Source organism: Crinia signifera, chromosome 5, assembly GCF_055691185.1.
Source record: "Crinia signifera chromosome 5, ASM5569118v1, whole genome shotgun sequence".
In the NCBI taxonomy this organism is placed as follows: Eukaryota; Metazoa; Chordata; class Amphibia; order Anura; family Myobatrachidae; genus Crinia; species Crinia signifera.
In genome coordinates, this window is record NC_139221.1 from 117,034,643 (window position 1) to 117,056,794 (window position 22,152).

Genomic DNA, 22,152 nt, shown 5'->3' on the forward strand with positions numbered 1-22,152 from the left:
TGGGCGTGGAGAAGAAGCAGTGAGGCACCTGTAACATTACCACCATTTGCTGACCAGCTGTACAACAGTCGGGGACACTGGTCATCACAGGAGCAGGTGAGCAGAACATAGTGACTGGGGAATATGTCCCCCTCTCTCTCCCATATGTCTCCCTCACTCACTGACCCTGGTAAGAAAATGTATGAATGTTTCTGGATGCACCCACCTCATAGCAGTTACCCACTGCCTCCTTTGTCACCCTCTGATTCCTCTTTCCACCAATATCGCCCAGTCACCTCTGTCTGCCCTGACACCCACTAGTGACCTGGGAACATGCCCCCCTTTCTCTCCCCATGTCTGCCTTGCTCTCTGCCCCTGGTCTCGACTCTCTCTCTATTTCTCTCTGTCCCTGGTCTCTCTCTCTGCCTCTCTGCCCCTGGTCTCTTTCTCTCTCTGCCCCTGGTCTCTTTCTCTGCCTCTCTGCCCCTGGTCTCTTTCTCTCTCTGCCCCTGGTCTCTCTCTCTCTCCTTCTCTGCCTCTCTGCCCCTGGTCTCTTTCTCTGCCTCTCTGCCCCTGGTCTCTCTCTCTCTCCTTCTCTGCCTCTCTGCCCCTGGTCTCTCTCTCTCTCCTTCTCTGCCTCTCTGCCCCTGGTCTCTTTCTCTGCCTCTCTGCCCCTGGTCTCTCTCTCTCTCCTTCTCTGCCTCTCTGCCCCTGGTCTCTTTCTCTGCCTCTCTGCCCCTGGTCTCTCTCTCTCTCCTTCTCTGCCTCTCTGCCCCTGGTCTCTCTCTCTCTCCTTCTCTGCCTCTCTGCCCCTGGTCTCTCTCTCTCTCCTTCTCTGCCTCTCTGCCCCTGGTCTCTTTCTCTGCCTCTCTGCCCCTGGTCTCTCTCTCTCTCCTTCTCTGCCTCTCTGCCCCTGGTCTCTCTCTCTCTCCTTCTCTGCCTCTCTGCCCCTGGTCTCTCTCTCTCTCCTTCTCTGCCTCTCTGCCCCTGGTCTCTCTCTCTCTCCTTCTCTGCCTCTCTGCCCCTGGTCTCTCTCTCTCTCTCCTTCTCTGCCTCTCTGCCCCTGGTCTCTTTCTCTGCCTCTCTGCCCCTGGTCTCTCTCTCTCTCTGCTCCTGGTCTCTCTCTCTTTCTCTACCTCTCTTCCCCTGGTCTCTCTCTCTCTTTCTCTGCCTCTCTGTCCCTGGTCTCTCTCTCTCTCATTCTTTGCCTCTCTGCGCCTGGTCTCTTTCTCTGCCTCTCTGCCCCTGGTATCTCTCTTTCTCTGCCCCTGGTCTCTCTCTCTCTGCCCATGGTCTCTTTCTCTGCCTCTCTGCCCCTGGTCTCTCTCTCTCTCTGCCCCTGGTCTCTCTCTCTTTCTCTGCCTCTCTGCCCCTGGTCTCTTTCTCTGCCTCTATGCCCCTGGTCTCTCTCTCTGCCCCTGATCTCTCTCTCTTTCTCTGCCTCTCTGCTCCTGATCTCTCTCTCTTTCTCTGCCTCTCTGCTCCTGGTCTCTCTCTCTTTCTCTGCCTATCTGCCCCTGGTCTCTCTCTCTTTCTCTGTCTCTCTGCCCCTGAAGTGTCCCAAATTTATAGTTTGCAGGGAGGCGCAAAAACACCCTAGCACCGGCCCTGCTCGGGGTGATGCTGCAGGGGGAGGTGATGATGATGTGCAGGGGGGGTGATGATGGTGCAGGGGGGTGATATACATATATATACAAATATACCTGCTATCTCCTGACCCTGTCACCCCAGCTTCCCCTGTTCCCCGCTATCTCCCTGTCACCATAGCCTCTCCAGTCACCCCAGCTTCCCCAGTCACCCGCTATCTGCTACACCCCAGCTTCCCCAGTCACCCGCTATCTCAGTCACGCCAGCTTCCCCAGTCACCTGCTATTTCTGTCACCCCCAGCTTCCCCAGTGACCCACTATCTGCGTCTTTCTCAGTCACCCGCTATATCCTGGTCATTATTTAATTACTGCTCCCGGCATATGGTATACTATGTAATGGGTGTGTGATGTGTAATCGGCATTACATTGAATTTTTTTTGGCGCGCACTGTCCTTGTTGACCCTCCTTTAGAAAAAAGTCCTGGCATCATAACGAGTAATGGTCACTGTGGTGTATGGTGTAACGTGTAATGGGCATTACAGTGTGTGATGTAACATGTAACTGGCATTACAGTGTGCAAAATCAAGAATGGAATTGAAGCAAAGGTTAAAAAAAATGATGGGGTGGGTCAAGGGGAGGGGCTTGGACAGGTCAAGGGGAGGGGTTGGGGCGGGCCTAGGGGCGTGCTACTGATCTGGGAATCTCTCAACACTACAGGAACCAGGTGTATGTATGCATGAGTGCGGCCATTATTGATTTGTTGCCGCCCACATGAGGCCACTTCCAGAAATTTTCCAGGGCCACTTTTAGTCCCCAATCCGCCCCTGCCAGCCGTCATTTAATAGTACAGCCGCATTTAAGAGGTTACCGTCGGCTCTGCCCTTTGTGACTTGCGCATGCGCAGTCACTGATTTTTTTGTGACAGGCTAAAATCCGGGAGGATCCAAAACATTCCCGGGAGGCGGGAGAAAGGATCAAAAAGCGGGATACTCTCGCTAAATTCGGGAGGGTCGGCAAGTATTAATTATTTATGCTGTACTTACACAAATAATTCCTAGTTTTATTTTCCCTCAGAAGACTTTACATACCCTGATTTGTTTGATCATGTCTCCTGAACAGGTGATCTAGCAAAAATGTACAAAAGTGAAATGAAGGCAAATCTCTGCCAAGCAATTCTTACTTTGGCTGTGAAAGAATGGACAGACCTCTTTCAAATGAGAACGCACTGAGGGGGTGATTCAGCTTGGCTCAGAAGGGGATGAATTCAGCCCCTTTCTGATGAGGGAGGTTCTTCGCATGTGTGTACATGTGCAGACCCTGGTGCGATGCCTTCAGCGAGTATCACACTCACTGAAGCATTCGTGCGGGTAGGGGAGAGAGGATGGTGGCTGGACGGGAATGCCCAGTGGGCATCCTCATGATAAGCTGGGTGTTCCTCTGGAAATGCAGGCATGGCTTTCCCTGCTTGGTGCAAGCAGCTGACCGCATATTCATCATTTGTTAAATGCTACTCCCCATTTATCAGTTATTTCTGCAGTGCAATAGAAACAATATATATCTAAAGATGCTGAAATAAAAAAATAAAAAATTGTTCAAATAAAAAAATGTATAATTACCCAAGTGCCCCATTTGGCTGTGACAATAATTGTCGTAAACCTGGTAAATTAAACTAGAAAAACTAAATCTCACCACGCTATGGTAGGAAACATTCACACATTTTATTTGATTAAAATAATAATGAAAAAATTAATCCTAGGGAACATTACTGGGACTTTTCCAAATCTGAAATGCATAATTGAAAGCACAAAGGGAAATGATGAAAATATTTGGGTGTACTACAGAGAATAATGATATTAAAATGTTCTCCTCTTTATTGAGCTGTTGTTAAATCTGCCTAAAACTAGGCAGAGAGTAAATATATAAAAAAAAAAATTTGTGATTGTATGCTAAATTATTCCCATCGGATTCATTACCAGTCAGACAGTCTGCAAGTTATAGGAGACCTCTGATGGTTGCAATCTGTACTTTGAATTAAGGGCCTGATTCAGATCCGTTCGGTACTGCGTGCATTCGTACGCAGTACCGATGTGCGTCTGCGCATGCGGGTATCTGGTACCTTTCGGGTCGCCGGGTGCACGCACCCATGCCGGCGTGGGGGGGGGGGGGCGGAGATTTGCAAGGGGCGCCGGGCTGCCCCATTACCATATGGGAACGCCCAGCGTTCCATGGGCGTTCCCATGAGACTGCTGAGCGTTCTCATGGAAATGAGGCAGTGACACGGGTGTGGGGGGCGGGTGGCTGACATCACCGGATGTCAGCTGCCCGGCCGTATCCACGCCAGCGTGCGCACATATATACGCAACTGAAAAGTCACTTATATATGCGTGCACGCTAAACATCATTTGATGGTCGGTGACCATCGAAAGATGTGGGCGGTTACCCGAGCCATGCGAATGGATATTTATGCAAAACATCCATTCGCAGCTGTTCGGGCGAAGCCGCACTTTGAGGGGGCGGTAGGGGGGCGGTCTTTCGCCGGGCGGGGTTTGGTGGACTCACAAGGCTGCGAATCCGCAGCCTTGCGAATCAACCTGAATAACCCCCTAAGTCTCAAATCATCTAGATTCTCAACCTCTGTCCTCAACCCCCAACAGTTCACATTTTCCAGGTCTTCACACAGAGGCCCTTATTCTGGTTGGTGCGGTAATATCCGCGTGCGTTCGTGCCGCCGATGTTTTGTGTCTGCGCATGTGCAGAGGCGTCTCTGCGCATGTGCGAGCGGGACGCACGGCCACATTCCGCATGAAATGTGTACACTACGAACAGGGGGTGGAGAGGGACGTGAAGGGCTGTTTGGGCTCATTACCATATGTTTACACCCCGCGTTTCATGGGCGTTCCCATGCAAACGCTGGGCATACGTATGGTAATGTGACCATGACACACGTGTAGGGGGCGGACATATGACATTGCCGGATGTCAGCTGCCCGCCCAGATCCCTGCTTTTGCACGGAGAAATGCCCGTGTGGTCTGAGGTTGCGGGGGCTGCCTGGCCACTCGGTCCTGCATTCGATGGTCTGCGACCATCGAATGATGGGGGAGGTTCCCTGAGATGGAGGAGGCGTATTCATGAGAAATACACGTGCGGTCCGTTCGGACAGCTTCTTACCGCGTACGGACGGAGTTGGCGATCCGTATGGAAGGCGGGGTTTAGGACGCACGGTGCTGGCCGCATATTTGGATCCGGCTGCACCGATCAGAATAAGGGCCAGAGTCACAAGTGAAGTAATTATCTCCACCTGTGGATCTTTTAAAATGTGTCAGTGAATAATGAGTGCACCTGTGCAACTGCCGGGTGACCTGGAAAACATGTACTGTTGGGGGTCCTTGAGGACCGAGGTTGAGAACCACTGATCTAGAACAGAGGAACAAAGACTGCTGGAGCGGGAACGTTTCTATCTACTGCTCAGTCCCTGCAAGGCCCACTGTTCATTAGGGGGGTGCTGACGCGCTGTATCTTACTTCCTGGTTAACCCTAACTGCGTCTATGCAAGATCTCACACAAAGCCAGGCCCCCGGGATGCTGCCACATGCAAGATCTCACACAAAGCCAGGCTCCTGGGATGCTGTCACTGGTAATCCTATGAGAACATCTAAATATTTTTCTGTTGATGTACAATAGTATGGTGGAATATTTAGATGTTGGCAGATTTACTCTGCTTTGATAAATATCAATATTGTGCAGCAAGTGCCAAATAGTGTTTGTTTAGTGCATTTGGCACTTACCGCCTCTTATCACATTTATTTACCCCTTTGGGGGAAATGTATCAACAGTTAAGAAGTTGCCAATAACAGAGAGTTTCTAGTTAACATGTATCAAGTATAGTCTATAAAATAAGAATTATCTGATAGGTTGATATGGGCAAATTCACCGCACCTGTAGGAGGTTTGGTACGTAGCTCCCTTAATATAGTTAGGGTTCCGTTCATTGTTGACATCACAGCCTTCAACTATAAATGGACCCTATACTATAGTGATATGATAATTCTATTTGTGCATGTTTTTGCATAAAATAATTCTTACTTTGAGAAGATGAGAATATATTGAAAAGATGTGGTGAAAAGTGATATCCTGTGCATGCAATAATCTGAAAAACCACATGGTGGTGCAGAATTACAATACATCATATAGGATATATCAAGCTAAATAAGGATGCACTGTAGGGTTCAGTATGAGTTGCAGTTTTGCTAAAACTTGCAAGGAAAGTCTGTGTCCTGCAAGCTGGGCCCTTCCCCTTTGCTTAAATACAAGCTTTGAAGCGATCGCATATTAATGGTAGCCCCCTGTGTGCACAGCCTAGATGTGAAGGCGTATACTTTGCAAAAGTGGTAACAGCGCTGAAACACTTTACTTTTTTATTAAAAAGCAAATTTAATGGATATATAATCATACAGTAAATATAAAAAATAATGAATATAAAAATTAGCAATACAGTATCTTCACCCAGATGGACCACATAAACATGGTGGGGTGGTGAGTTCATGCACATGGAGTCCATTCCGTGTATGCCCAATAATACTTTTGCGTGTTTAATTAATGCTGTGGGGGAGGGGGGGGGGTGTCATGCCCCAATCCTCCCAAAGGTGTTCATAGGGGCAGTAAACTGTCTAAGTGTAGCTGTTGTGAGGAAATAGTTCACGCTGGCAAGTTGCAGGGCTGGTCTGCTTCTAGTACATCCAGTGATGGCACAGATGGGTCCAGTGGGTGGTAGGCTAACCAGGGCCGGCTCTACCACTAGGCAGCTTTAGGCAGCTGCCTAGGGCGCTGGGATCTGGGGGGCGCCACCAAGTCTACAAATCCAAAAATCAAGGATCCTTGTTGTACTTAATGCAGGTGGTGGCTATGGAACTTCTAAGACCTCACCTCTATACTTTCCCTTATGTCATACCTCCTACATTGCTGCCCCCTCCTCCTTGTACTCTGTTGTTGGTGGCAAATGGGAGGGTGCAGAGGACCTCCAGGAAAAGCAGGGGAATTGGCCACCTTCCCGGGGGGGATTGGATGACCACATGATCTAAAAAAAAAATTAGGGGGGGATTTGGGGGGGGGGGGAGGGTTTGAAGTTTTGCCTAGGGTGCTGAGAAGCCTTGCACCGGCACTGAGGCTAACACATTGACTGCTTGACTGCAGCTTTTCAAAGGTATTGACAAACAGTCCTCATAGGGTTTAAATACCAAATGACCTCTGACAGACAACCTGTTCCACAGACGTCCTGGTCCACCAGTATATCGGCGGTGCTGCAAGACCAGTCTCTCCCGTTGGCGTGGTGGACCTTTATAGCATCAGTGGCAAGCTGTTTATTGTTTATTTTAATGTATGAGCTTTTATACCTTAGTAAAATTACCTTTGAAATATATGCTTACACTGTGCTCCCGCTCCTTTCTTTGTATATATATATATATATATATATATATATATATATATATATATATATATATATATATATATATATATATATATATGAGAGCTCTCTCTCTCTCTCTCTCTCTGCTCCGGTGCCTTCCCAAACACCCTGGATGGGTGAGTATATACAGCACAATGCGGCAGCACCCGGATAATGAAGACAGCAAATGCAGGTCAATGATCCTTGACCTACGTATGTTGTCTTCATTATCCGGGTGCCGCCTCATTGTGCTATATATATACAGTGTTTTGTTGCGGGGATATCTACTATTGGTATCATGACTGGTGGTATACTGGGTGCCGGACGGGGTCCCGACAGTCGGGATCCCGACAGGCATTTACCCGACTGTCAAAACACCGACAGCCGGGTGCTATTTTCCCTCGTGGGGGTCAACGACCCCCATAGAGGGAGAATAGAATAGGTGGCGAGTGTAGCGAGCCACCGTGCCCGCAGCGAGCCCGCAAGGGGCTTAGTTGCGCTCACCATGCTGTCTGAGTCCGGCCAGTTGGGATCCTGACATCGGGCTAATGACTGTCGGGATCCCGACTGTCGGACCGCTGTAACACACCCGCTATACTATCCCCATCCTTTCTGCAGCAAGAGAAATCTTATTCATGTTAATGGATACAAATATAAACAATAAACAAATACTCCCACCTTTACTGTACTAACAAGTTGCCCATCTAGGTACAACACTGCAGTGCTATTTTCAGCATGAAAACTCATCACCAGTAAAGGCACAAAAACAGAATTTCATAGAAAGATGACTCTTTACTGAAATCAACCACATAGTTTTGAATGAGTTCTTTATTGACACAATGGGACTAATTATGACTTGATCGCAAGGCAATTTTTTTTTTAGAAAATAAACAAAACAATGTGCACTGCAGGTGGGGCAGATGTGACATGTGACCACCTTGGAGTGCAGCATAGTTTTGTCCATTTGCTAAAAAACAGGCTTTGCGATTAAGTGGACAGGCACATTGAGCAAACACCCGACAACATCCAACCCTTTAAAATCAAGCACCACCTAAGTTGCTCCTCTAAGTTTGTAGTCTGTGCCCTAGTATGCCCGTGCAGCAATGCACTATATTGGCAGAACAGAGTGCCAAATCATAGGTTGACACAACACAGACAGGCAATCCGCACTGCCATTTTGAAGGGCACTAGTGAACAACCCATTGCTAGGCACTATGCCGACTTGGGACACTCACCCACTACACTAAAACACATGATTATTGACCACATACCCCCTCTGTCGTGGGTTGGCAATAGGTATAAGTTGTTAGAGAGGGAGGCTAAATGGAATTTTCTCTTGGAGAAGCTGAATCTAGGGATGGCATAGCAGGAGCGAGGTTAGCAATTTTAGCATCTGTGGATTCTTGCCAAGGGCGGAATATTCTCCCTAGATTACGGTGGGTGTCTACCAGGTGTCAGTTTTCTCCCAAAGTCCAGGTGCGACCATGGCTGTGGTGGTGCGCTGTCAAAAGGTCTACACAAGCAAAAGGTCGACATGGAAAAAGGTTGATGTGAGTTTTTAATTTTTTTTGTGGGTGGCTATGTCGACATAGGACACCTTATAATGTAACTGCTGCGCTTGCCATGCTTCGGGCGCGGTGCCACACTACACTCAGTATATTTTATTCTTCCTCTATGCCCCCTGGGATGGTAAAGTATGAACAAGTCATTTAAAAAAAAAATCATGAAATACCCACATCAACCTTTTTTCATCTTTACCTTTTACTTGTGTCGACCTTTTGACTCTCGACCAATAGACAGATCACTGTTGATCTAGACACTGTCGTCCTAATGACCGCATCCCAAAGAACCTTCTCAGCACATCGAGTGCCAGGTGCCAAAAACTGCAAAGCAACAAAATTACTTTGTCCAATTGCACTGATCTGATGTGGGACACTTGTACATCTGTGTGCGGATGATAGCACTGATCTGATTTGGGACGCTTGTACATCTGTGTGCGGATGATAGCACTGATCTGATGTGGGACACTTGTATATCTGTGTGCGGATGATAGCACTGATCTGATGTGGGACACTTGTGCATCTGTGTACGGATGATAGCACTGATCTGATGTGGGACACTTGTATATCTGTGTGCGGATGATAGCACTGATCTGATGTGGGACACTTGTGCATCTGTGTACGGATGATAGCACTGATCTGATGTGGGACACTTGTATATCTGTGTGCGGATGATAACATTGATCTTATGTGGGACACTTATACATCTGTGTGCGGATGATAGCATTGATCTGATGTGGGACACTTATACATCTTTGTGCAGATAGCATTAATCTGATGTGGGACACTTTCACATCTGTGAGCAGATGATAGCATTGATCTGATGTGCGACACTTGTACATCTGTGTGTGGATGATAGCATCGATCTAGATTGTAAGCTCCCCAGAGCAGGGCCCTCTTCCCTCCTGTTGTCAAAGCCCTCTTCTCTTCACATTTCACTCTCAGCTCTCCTATACTCAAACACTCAGTGACTATCTTCGTCCACATACGCATCTCCATCTTTGGCCACCAGCCTCTAGTAGTATGTTGATCAAGTCCTCTACTTACATTTAAGCTGTAATGTTTATTGAATTGTGGCATTCATTTTACCTGTACTCTATTTTTGTTATTTACTTACTGTAATGCTAAGTTTTGTCTCCCTGTACTGTTCCTTTGTAAGGCACTGTGAAACACTTGTGGTGCCTTATAAATAAAATTATAATAATAATTGATCTGATGTGGGACAATTGTACATTTGTGTGCAGATGATTGCACTGAGCTGATGTGGGACAATTGTACATCTGTGTGCGGATGATAGCACTGATTTAATGTGGGATACTTACACATCTGTGTGCGGATGATAGCACTGATCTGATGTTGGACACTTGTACATATGTGTGTGGATGATAGCATTGATCTGATGTGGGATACTTGTACATCTGTGTGTGGCATAGCACTGATTTGATGTGCGACACTTACACATCTGTGTGAGAATGATAGCATTGATCTGATGTGCGACACTTGTATGTCTGTATGCTAATAATAGCATTCATCTGATGTGCAACACTTGTGTGCGGATGATAGGATTGATCTGATGTGCGACACTTGATATAAGGCATATCTGTACATAGTAAAAATAAAAATGTTTCATCATTTTGTCAGAAGCTACTATTCATTTTAAAATAAAATGCATTACTGTACAGTACAATTATTACTGTACAATAAAATATGATAACGTTTAAATTTGCAAAAAAAAAAAACCTTCCACTTACTAAGGAAAACATATTTTTCTCCTTATTAACTAGTTGGCAACATCCTCTCATTTATATCCATATTTTTAAATATTTAACTAAATTTAAATTGATGCAAGCTGCAGGCATCATTGCTGGAATGCACAATGCCAATAGCAAGCTGAATCTGGGGATGGCATAGCAGGAGCGAGGTTAGCAATTTTAGCATCTGTGGATTCTTGCCAAGGGCGGAATATTCTCCCTAGATTACGGTGGGTGTCTACCAGGAGTCAGTTTTCTCCCAAAGTCTAAACACATGAAAGGGATCATTGTATTTGGACTACATCTGCTTAGTTTGTTCGGATTCGGTATAAGGTGGGAAGAGGTATGGGGAAGGGGTTCGTGCACAAGCAGCAGGTAGGTTTGGATTTGGCAGGAAAATCAGATTGTAAAGGGGCATACACATTGGCAATTTTCACCCCATTTCTAAGTGATCTGACAAGATCACTTAGAAGTGGGGCACTAATCTCTGTGTGTATAGCCCCAGGTGACGGTGATGCACGGTCCTGCGCATCGCCATCGCTGGCAGGAAAAGGCAATGCTTGCACAGTTTTTGCTGCTAGATCGCAGGGCTTTGCCTATAAACAATAGGCAAAGCCCCATGCTGCACAGACGGCTCTATGGTGTGCATTGCAGGTTTACGGCGATGTGTGCTGAGCGATCGTGCTTAAGCAAGTCACTCTGCCTCCCTGCACCCATCGTTGCATGTGTGCGGGGCTTAAGAGCCACTAAATGCCTGAAAACAAAAATACTCAAAGCATAACAGTTGTTATTGCTTCCAACATGGCTGCTATCAATACGAGGTAAAGAATGAAAATGGATCATTCGCAAAATTAAATAACCAATATTAGAGAATAAGAGAGAATTTATCAGTGCCCAGCCTGCCTACAAACAAAGATTAGTTCCAGGTGTATGCACAGTTATGCTGGCAGCCGTGGGGCATGCCAGTGGAGAGAAACGAAAAGGCATCAAAAGGGTAATGCCAGCTATAGCAACGGAGCACTAATGTGCACGGTTTAGTGTATTTGCAAATTTGTTTAAAGCCCCCAAAATGTTTTTGAGGTTTTCACTGCATTTCTTCTTTAGCGCATCCAGCTCTGGGTCTGGTGAGGGATTTTACTAGAAGTAACACATAGAAGTAACATAGTTTTTGAGATTAAGAAAATACATAAGTCCATCAAGTTCAACCTTCATATAAGATCTCAAGGTTTAAATGACCCGGATAAGGTTATTGCCTATCTATAAAAAAAAAAAAACAGGATCCCTGACCTGGCTTGGTGCAAAACTTCCTCTCCTCTCACCTTAATGGATGACCAAGTTTCCTATGAACAGACCGAACAGTAAAACAAATATAAGCTTAGGTAGAAATAAGTTTTATACTAGTTCATTTTCAGTACTTGATCTTTACCTCTTTAAGGCAAATGCCCCTTTATTCTACTCCTTACCACCAGTTTTTTGTTGCTCTGTGTGTATTGACATATATTTATTTGCACTGTCAAACTGTATATACCTGATATTTTAGCATACATATATACATTTATATATTGTGCAACTTATGTTTATGAATTGTATAAATCTTTGAAAAAGAAAACAAATGATCATATTGTCCCTGTGGGTTGTGACTAAAACTGCCTAAGCTTTGCAGCGAAATGCGTCAGTTGTGCCTGGATTGCACCTTCCTGGACTTCTCTACCTGATAATTCACTGGAGACTGGACACTTACTCCCTGACCTGGACCCCTGCAATTTCTAAAGGAACGTGAACCTTATCCACTTGGACAACCATGCACCTAGTGAGCAACTTTACTTTCGGATTATATCTGGAATCCTTCCTCCAGAAGCTCTCCTGTGTGGTAACATACCACTTTTACACCCAAATCCCGGATCCGACCTGGTATTTGGAACACGGATCCAAGAGAGGTTGTATCCGGGATTTGCACCATTTACACTGTGGTGCCTACCAGCATTGTAAACGGGGGCGGCGCTTGGAGATGACATCACCTCCAAGCGCCGGGACTGCCGATCATCCAGCCAGGACCGCAATTTATCGCACTGGGGGCAAGCCCTGCACCAAGGTAAACTGCGTGCAGCCCCCGTCCGGGAGGTGAATGGATGCTGCACACAGGCATCAATTCACCTCCTCCCTGCCTCTGCTGCTGTCTGGAGGTTGAGCTTCCCCCATTGGTGTCAACGGGAGCCGGGTCGTATCCGTTTACACTGCCTTCTACCCAGGTCCTGCCTGTGTTCTACCCTGGTCAGGACACGGGTTAACCCCTTTTACACTGCCGCTGACCCGGGTCCAGGAGGGAAAAACAAGGGTTTTTGCGGCTGTGTAAAAGGCGTATTATTATGGAAATGTCCTTCTACTATGGGTACCAGATATCTGTAATTCCAGTGCAGGTGTCCTAACATCACTAGGTGGTGGTTTATCAATTTTATTGTGGATGTTTTTATTATGTTTATTTTAATAAATATTGCAAATCCAATCACTTAGTATTTAGATATTGATTGTTATACTGTGTATATTTACTGTTTTTGGGAACTGACTATTCCCTACTTTAGCAGCAGCTGTTCAGGGACCAGCCCACTTTAGCACCCGATTATTAACCCTCTTTCCTAAGTTAGTAACGACGCTGCAGTCTGCTAGAGCTTTATGTATAAACACAGAGTAGATTTTGAAAAATATTCTTGTTTATTTCTTCATTTCATTTACAAGAAAACTCCATGTTATTATTGACAGGTTCACTCAATGGAGATTTCTAACCTGGCATAACGGTTGAGTTTGTCTTCACCAATCCGTTCCTACTCTATACAGAACAGGCACAATATAATGACACCACATTCCCAAAGACAAACACAATCAATATCTGCCTTTAGGAAAATATTTTCCAGGATGTAGAATGAAAGTAGGACTGATCCAGACTGCACCTGCCGATCCAGAACTGTAGTGAGCGGTGGCTGTATACTGAGAGATCAGACAATGAGATGCACAGTGCAACTGACACAGAACCATGTATGTAGAATCCCAGCCTAAGTACATATAGGCCACATCACTTTGGAACTTATTGAAATGTTTTGTTTGTTCAAATGGGTTGTTGTATCTGTGTTGTTTTATTAACTGATCTAATTTAATGTCTAAAGAAAAAATGATGGTGGTATTGTTGCCAAGAACCAGTTGCAAAGCATCATGGGGCTGCCCATTCCATCCCTGTCTGCGCATCTCTCAGAATGAGCGCCTGATCCGTTTGCTACAGCAGGCTCAAAAAACAACAACCAGCGGCTTGCATGGAAGATATGACACGTGGAATTCGGAATGATTGAAAAGTAGTGCAGGTCTCTTTCCTTTTGCTTCCACATCCCATATAGATTTGGCTGAAATGCATCAAGCTGCTCTGACATAGGCATGAGAGGTCTCCTTCATACTTGGGATCTCCTTGCATGGCCGTCCATGTGAGCTCCCACTGGCACTGAGCCGTACCAAGCTCACGCCGTACATTCAGGGCAGATCCACACATTTTTTGCTGACAGTTTTCTTTGCACAATGCTTCACATTTTAAGGTCTAGTGAAGATGTAGATCATCTATGAAGATTATGCAAATGACTTTTTCTTCTCTTGAAAAAACAAGGCAGTTCCAAAGATTTACATTTAAGTAAAAGAGAAAATAAAATATCCCAGCACTTGTGGTTCCCTTTTTGAAAACAGTGAAGTAATCAAGTAGAACTTTAATTCTAGGGTCTGTGAAACCTGCAGGAGAGAGACGTCATGAGTGAAGGACAATCACATGTACTATGAATGATACACTGCATGCAATGTAATCTTAGTATTTGCAATGTCTATTGGTTATTCTTATCCCTATACTGTTATTAGCAAATAATAGCATTTTGTTTTAATGTAAGAATTTGTTATGGTCACCAATTACATATTAATGAGTACACATTATTGTTAATATTTCTATCCAATTATTTTGGAAACAACAGCATTAAGTCATTAAATAAAGGTAAGAATACTGTACCAAAAAAATCTGTATTGCATTTAAATGGATGCCGGCTCAAATGTCATATTTTGTCACAAAACATTAGGAGAGCCTTCATTCAGTCTATTAATTCCCACCAGAAATACAATTGGAATGTTCCAAACTTTTTAGAGGCAGACTACATGGCTCAAGTGGTTCTTATCTGCTGCCAAATTCTATGTAATACCCCTTTCAGACTGAAAGCTGCCTGACCCCCCTTCACACAGGAGAACAAATTACCGGGTTGAAAATTTCTACCCGGCAATTTGCTGAATAACAGGGGTATTTCTTCTGTGTGAAAGGGTTAACCTGAGTCATAAATCCCGTGTCATCGACCCTGGTCAATTCCAATTTGTGTTAATCACAAAATTACCGGGTTGAAATGCTGTACCCAGTCATTTTGTTTTCTGTCAGCAACTTTTAGCAAGGGAGGGGTGAAGGAGTACAGCCAGCATCTTGCAGCAGTGGTTGGGTACAGCCAGCATTTTGCAGCAAGGGGTGATACAGCCAGCATTTTGCAGAAAGGGGGGCATAAAGCCGCCAGCATCTTACAGCAAGGGAGGATAAAATCAGCATTTTGCAGCAAGGGGAGTACAGTCAGCATTTTGCAGCAAGAGGGGTACCATCAGCATCTTGCAGTAAGGGCGGAGTACCATCAGCATCTTGCAGCAAGAGGGGGGTATCATCAGCATCTTGCAGCAAGGGCGGAGTACCATCAGCATCTTGCAGCAAGAGGGGGGTATCATCAGCATCTTGCAGCAAGCGGGCACCATCAGCATCTTGCAGCAAGGGGTAATATGGCCAGCATCTTGCAGCACGGGGGGTACCATCAGCATCTTGCAGCAAGGGGGTACCATCAGCATCTTGCAGCAAGGGGTGATATGGCCAGCATCTTGCAGCAAGGTGGGTACAATCAGCAATTTTCAGCAATGGGGTATGGCTAGAATCTTGCATACAGTCAGTACCTTGCAGCACACAGACTAAGACATACATCATTTTACTGAGCCCTGTAATACTAAAACCCATAGTCAGAAGAAGCACTATATACAAACCTTGTTAAATGCCTACTTAATTCATGGACTTCCATTTCTGTACTTTTAAACTCGTTCAGCTCTTTGCGTATGGCTGCCTATAAATATAACACATGACAAATTAACTTAAATGTTGTGGCTACATACTGAATAAAACCACACTAGAGATAAGACTTTCATTTACTGTAAAATAATAATCTCCAACATTTCTGATTTATTACTGTTGAGGTGTAACACAGGGAAACCAGCCTTGCCCCATGGATGAAACATTGGAAAAACATAAACTGCTTTCACTTATTGGGGTTATTCAGAAACGATTGCATGCCTGTGACTTCGCATGGAGGACGATTATTAATAGACTGCGCCTGTGTATGGGCCACATTGCGCTTGTGCTATGCTGAGCAGCGATGAAATCCTGTCATTTATTCTATTTGCAAGCCGTTTGTTTGTAGGGTGATTGACAGGAAGAATGCGTCAGAGGGTGGTAACCCGCCCATTTCATGGGAGTGCCATAAATACCGCTAGGCGTGCCCAAGCATTTCAGAGGAGGGTGTGTGACATCAGAAACAGGCCGGGATATGCCTGTTTTCATTGCAGTTGGCGAGTAAGTCTCTGGCTACTCTGAGTCTGCAATGACTGGTGCCCAGTGGAAAAATCATTCTGTAAGGAAGGGTTTTGGACACATTTGCATGACTGAGAAGTCTTCGTAAGGCAGACACATCCATTCGTACAGTGTGCACATTCATTTGCAGGGCAGGATTTTATTAGCGGGGCAGTGTCTACCTGAGGCCGTGCGATCAGGTCTATATTACCCCATTGATTTAATAATGAAACAAAAAGTTGATGGTTTTATTTCTGTGCTTAATCGGGGACTTCAGCGCACCCGCCAATTTGGAAACAGTCTAGGGGTATTCAATGCTCTTTACCGACAGCATTGCAGAGGGATCACGGCAGAACGAGCCCGACTTTAGAAGCTGTCGGGCCCGTTCTGCCGATAACGGCCGTGGATTGTTACAATCCCGGCTGCAGATCAACAATCCACGGACGCGGACAAGCCCACTTTTCACTGATCAGCAGGCAGGACATTGAATCCTGCCTGCCGGTTTGCTGTCAGGCAAAACGTAAATGGGCCTTGATCACGGCTGTTGGGAGGGATCAACAACCGTAATCTTGGATTGATTACCCCCCAAATGTTTCAAGAAAAACCCAACTGTAATTAGTCTAATTTGTTTCTAAAAATGTTAAACTTGTATTTCTTTCCCCAGTCACAAGCAGCACTGGGTGCCTGAGTTACATAGTGCTTTGGTGCAGTGTGACTCTAACTAGCCTGCCCTGTGGTGATTCCATTCTGATTCCAGAAGGCAGTGCTAGTGTATATAATGGGGGTTATTCTGGTTCACTCGCAAGGGCAAATTCCTTCTCAAATGGACAAAACCATGTGCACAGCAGGGGGGGGGGGGCAGATGTAAAATGTGCAAAGAGATTTAGATTTGGGTGTTATTTTGTTTCTGTGCAGGGTAAATACTGACTGCTTTATTTTTACAATGCAATATAGATCTCACTTTGAAGTAAAACCACACCCAAATCGAATTCTCTCTGCACATGTTACATCTGCCCTACCTGCAGTGCACATGGTTTTGTCCATTTGAGAAGGATTTTGCCTTTCAGAGTGAACCAGAATAACCCCCAATGTCTCATCCTACTAACAGAATGCAGTATGAGCAGACATTTGTCACCACAGTGTTTATAAAAGCTCAGAGTGGTACAAAGCTCTAAAGGTGCCCATACACGTACCAATTACCCGGTACTTTTTGTGCTAAAATAGCATCGTTGTGCATATGTTGTGCATGGGATGGGATGCTATTTTAGCACAAAAAGTACCGGGTAATTGGTACGTGTATGGGCACCTTAAGACAACACAGGATAGGTCTGAAGACAAATTGGTGCCGTTGTGTAACTTACAACAAATGGCTCTGTTAACAGACCAGTCCAAATATATTGCTGCCAGGATTACTTGGAGACTACAGTCATTACATTTTATAGGTTACATTGCTCAATATTTGCCTCTCATCTCTATGGCGGTTTTAAGTTATGCAAAAAACTGTGCGGAATCATGAATATGCCAAATTTACAAACTTTGTCAGCGGCTGTAAGACGAGTCCACGGTTTGTCTGCTCTCCTGTCGTAGTCCTGTGCATCAGCCAACTCCACGTAGTCACTGAATCGTATCAGGATTTTCTTTTCACGCAGCTCCTCAACTGTGGGTCTTTGACTGAGCTGTGCACATAAAATTCCAGAAGATATTAAGACATTACAGCATGAGCTTGGTCTGGAACAACTTCCTCAATCTGAGAGGCTACATCATCATCGACTGTATTAGGGATATTCCTAATCTGGATGTAAGTACTTGGCACACACATAAGTTATGGTATTTTAGATCTGCAATGTCTAGGTCTACAGTCATATGGTCCAAAGGTCGACAGTGAAAAGGTCGACAGGGTCCAAAGGTCAACAGTAAAAAGGTTGACAGGGTCAAAAGTGAAAAGGACGACATAGTCAAAAGGTCGACATGGAAAAGGTAGACTTGGGATTTCATGGTTTTTGGGTGTCTATGTCAACATAGGTGGAAATGGACATTGTCTGCACACTATAATAGTCTCCCTTCACGCTGTAGTGGAGGGTAGGGTATGAAATACCGCCTGTCGGCACATGTCAGCTCAAAATTTTGCCCAAATGTACGTCGACTTTTTACACGTCGACCCTTTCCAATTAAACCTTTTTGGCTGTCGATTTTTGGACCCTGTCGACCTTTGAACCCTGTTGACCTTCTGATTGTCGCCCAATAGTGGTCGACCTTATGACTGTCGACCTAGAGTCAATTTATCATGAGTCCGGATACCCACACACCACTACTATTATTATTATTATTTTGTGGAACAACCGATATTCCGCCCTCCACAGTGGATTATAAAAGGGTAATAATCTTACATTCAAAACCAAGTAACCCCCAGTACATGCAGCACTACTTAGTAGATTTACCCCTCAGACTATGGTAATAGGAACTAAGGGGCCAATTCAGGGATGTCTGAATTTGGCCCCGTCCCCAATGGTGGGAGTCTGCACCTGCAATTTTACACTCACCTGGGCATTGGCTAAATGATGGGCAGGAAAGGGGCGGTCGCTGGGGTCTGCCCAGTGTTTTATGGGCGTACCCACAAAAACAGTGGGCACGCCCATAGAAACGCTAGGTGGACACCTGGGAACGCAGACGTGACCATGCCTGCTCGGGGTGGGCAGCTGAAGTCACATGACATCAGCACCCGCCCCCATTTCAGCCATCACAGTGCAGGATTAAAGTAAGTATAGACCGACTTTTATCTGCAAAGGGTAGAAAATTCATTTGCTAGTCAGCGACCATAGAATGATTATTCCTCCATGCGGCCGCATGCGAGCAGATGTGTAAGCGTACACATCCAGTCGCATAGAGATTCACTAGGCACGGCGGCGTTTACATGCTCGCTTGTGAGCAGGTCTGAATTACACCAAAGTTACATGACCAAATGTTGGTTTCTGTTTAGACTTATGGCCGAGTAAGGATTCTGCACGGGGTGATACATTTCTGTACGAGTTTTACTGATCTGTATACATTCATGGATACTTGTGAAGTTTTGCGGCGCCTGCTTACGCCGCCAGCGTAGCATACCTGTCAGAATCAGCGTAGTGTTCTCGCACCCAGCGTTGTTAGTGTAGTCAGTCAGAAGTAGCGTAGCGTCCCTGGCTGCCTTACTTGTGTATTTTCACGGTTGCAGCGTAAGCTGCGTTAACAGCGTAGGTTGGCGCCGTGAAACTATACAAGTAACTAGTGGGCTGTTGGCAGGAACAGCATCTCTGTCCCCGGCATACCTGTTAAGCCTAGTCAGTGCCTTTCAGGAGCAGGAGCATCTCAGACGCTCCATTAATGATACGCTCCTGCGTCTGAGTATCTATTGTTGAGATGTGTGATATGGCAGGTGTGAATGTGTTTCACTATCCACGGCAGCCCGAAGCGTGGCGTAACGCGTCCTCCCGACCTTTTCATACCCCCACTATCCACGTTGGCATGGAGTTGATTTTATATAGTGTGGCGAGCACAGCATGCCCCGCGATGGGACGCGGATGACCTTACATGGAATCCGCGTCCTCGCGCAGAGCTCACTGCGCTCGCCACGCTTCGGGCTCGGTGGCTCGCCACACTATATAAAATCAACTCCACGCCAACGTGGATAGTGGGGGTATGAAAAGGTCGGGAGGAGGTGTAATGCGTCCGCTCGCAACACTTCGGGCTGCCGTGGATAGTGGGGGTATTTCAGGAACACATTCACACCTGCCATATCATACATCTCAACAATAGATACTCCGATGCAGGAGCGTATCATTAATGGAGCGTATGAAACGCTCCTGCGTGTCAAACAGATGGAGCGCCTCTCCGCCGGCGCCAGCATGATCCCCTCTCCGACAAAGAGAGGGGATCATGCTGGCGCTGCCAGTGTAAGAGAGGCGCTGACTAGGCTTCCAAGGGACACCGGGGACAGAGATGCTGTTCTCAGCAACAGCACGGTAGTTACTTGTGTAGTTTCACGGCGCCAGCCTACGTTGATAACGAAGCTTACGCTGCAGCCGTGAAACTACACAAGTAAGGCAGCCATTGGGCTACGCTGATAACGTAGCTTAGCCTTAGCCATTGGGCTATGCTATTAGAGTACCTTCAAACGTAGCGTAAGCTGGCGCCGTGCATAGTGTAAGCTGGCGCCGTGAAACTACACAAGTACCCATTCATGTTCTGAAATTACCAACTCATAACAATTAGTACTACACGTTCACGTATTAAATATCTCCAAATGTATCAAAACTATGTACTGCTCATAATGATGATGGCTGACAGATATTTGGGTATCCTCCCCTCCTGTTTTGGAGTCTCACAAATATGGTCCCTCCGGCTTGTTCACATGTTTTTTTAATGAACCCTCTTGTGCTATAAGCCTATAACAAATCCCGTATATGAATGTAAAGACTAGAGATGGCGTGTCCTATTGATTACTAGATGTCCTTTAGTGACATTCTGATTGGTACGCAGTTTGAGGAAGTGTTTGGATGGACAAATCCTAAAGCCACTAATGTGCACTTCTGTCAGCCTTACACCTAAATGACTGATAATGTTTGTTGGTACAGGGGTTCCCAAACTTTTTGTAATCCGGGCACCCTAGAGTATCAGAATATTCTTCACGGCACCCATAGGTGTAAAGTTTATTACCAAGAATTTAAAACAAAGTTGTGCTTATATTTCATCCTTAGGTCCAGTTATGTGGTGAGGGGCAGGATTCACTTCTGTTTATTCACATATTTTATAATTGGAAGCCACAAGCACCGATTTTGCCTATTACACTGACCATAAATCATTTGAATCAGTTCTGAAACAACAACCCGAGGCACCCCTGCAAGTACTCCAAGGCACCCCAGGAAGCCACGGCACAGTTTGGGAACCAATGTGTTGGTCATTTTAACTATTTTAGTTGAACCCATTTCTAAGCACATGATCAGCTGCAATCTCACCTTACGTGTAAGTCTCCTTTTAATCTCTCGTTTTTCTTCCTGCTCCTCTTGTTCATTACGAGCTGTAAATTACAATACGTTTAAACAATGTCAACGCCTTCTAAAATAAATATTTATATTGTAGCTTAAACCATTGCTGTTTTAGGTATATCAGCTGCTGGCTATATGCTGGGAGATATTGCTCAGTAATAGGGGAGGGGGTCGGAAGCCTACACCACTGAGAATAGGCTCAGTTCTGCACAGATAACTGATTGTGCTAAAGACGACATTAGTAAAAAAAATGTTTTACAAAAATCGCACATGCTCTTTAATTTGCACATTTTCATGACTAAATTCGAACCATATCACAATTTTTATCTCATTAAATAGTAGATTTATTCAGAATTTCCGATTTCGGAAAATGCAATAAGGTGCAAATTCAGAACCTTACTAAAAATCGCATACCATTAAATGTCACCCACAGTATCAGCAAATCAGCTCCTGACATTTTAAAAGCTGTTTATTCCAATAACAATAAATAACCTTCCCAGGTCCAGAAATACCTAAATCCCAGGTCCGAGCCCATGTTAGAGCTGCTCAAACCCCTTTTATACCGCAAGTTGGACCCGGGTTATTGCCTTTCACATTGCACCTGTAGCTACCATGCAAGCTGTGTGAGCCATTAAAAATGGACGTTACAGGATCATTTAGATGTCTCATGAAAACTGAGCACCAGTGAGCATATTTTAAACATAATCTGGATTGAGTAACACGGGACCCCCATATCAAACTGCAGAATATCTGGCACAAACATGGGAATAACCCTGGTTATGACCCGGGATGATTTTTTTACACCAACATATGACCCAGGATTACCTGGCAATTTTCTGAAAGGGGAATTAGAAGATGATTAGTGAGTACTTTATCTCTCTCCAAACTTTGGGCCTTATTCTGGTCGGTGCGGATATATCAGCGTGCGTTCGGCCCGCCGATGTTTTGTGTCTGCGCATGTGCAGAGGCGTCTCTGCGCATGTGCGAGCGGGGCGTACGGCCAAATCCCGCATGATATGTGAACACTCCGAACAGGGGGTGGAGAGGGGCGTGAAGGGCTATTTGGGCTCATTACCATATGCATACGCCCCGCGTTTCATGGGCGTTCCCATGCAAACGCTGGGCGTACGTATGGTAATGCGGCCGTGACGCAC

The 22,152-nt window shown here is 45.5% G+C and overlaps 1 protein-coding gene across 10 annotated transcripts in view; it reads right to left on the reverse strand.

The window, feature by feature from the left end:
- Positions 1–13,004: 13,004 nt before the first annotated feature.
- Positions 13,005–22,152, reverse strand: part of PHACTR1 (phosphatase and actin regulator 1) — a 320,938-nt gene continuing 311,790 nt past the window's right edge. For all 10 annotated transcript variants that reach the window (XM_083187909.1, XM_083187905.1, XM_083187902.1 and 7 more), the window contains 4 exons: positions 20,969–21,030; positions 17,516–17,656; positions 15,401–15,477; positions 13,005–14,080 (listed from right to left, as the gene is read on the reverse strand). In XM_083187909.1, coding sequence (XP_083044035.1) covers positions 14,065–14,080; positions 15,401–15,477; positions 17,516–17,656; positions 20,969–21,030 — 296 coding nt within the window. In that variant the 3' untranslated portion in view covers positions 13,005–14,064. The remainder of the gene's footprint in view (positions 14,081–15,400; positions 15,478–17,515; positions 17,657–20,968; positions 21,031–22,152) is intronic.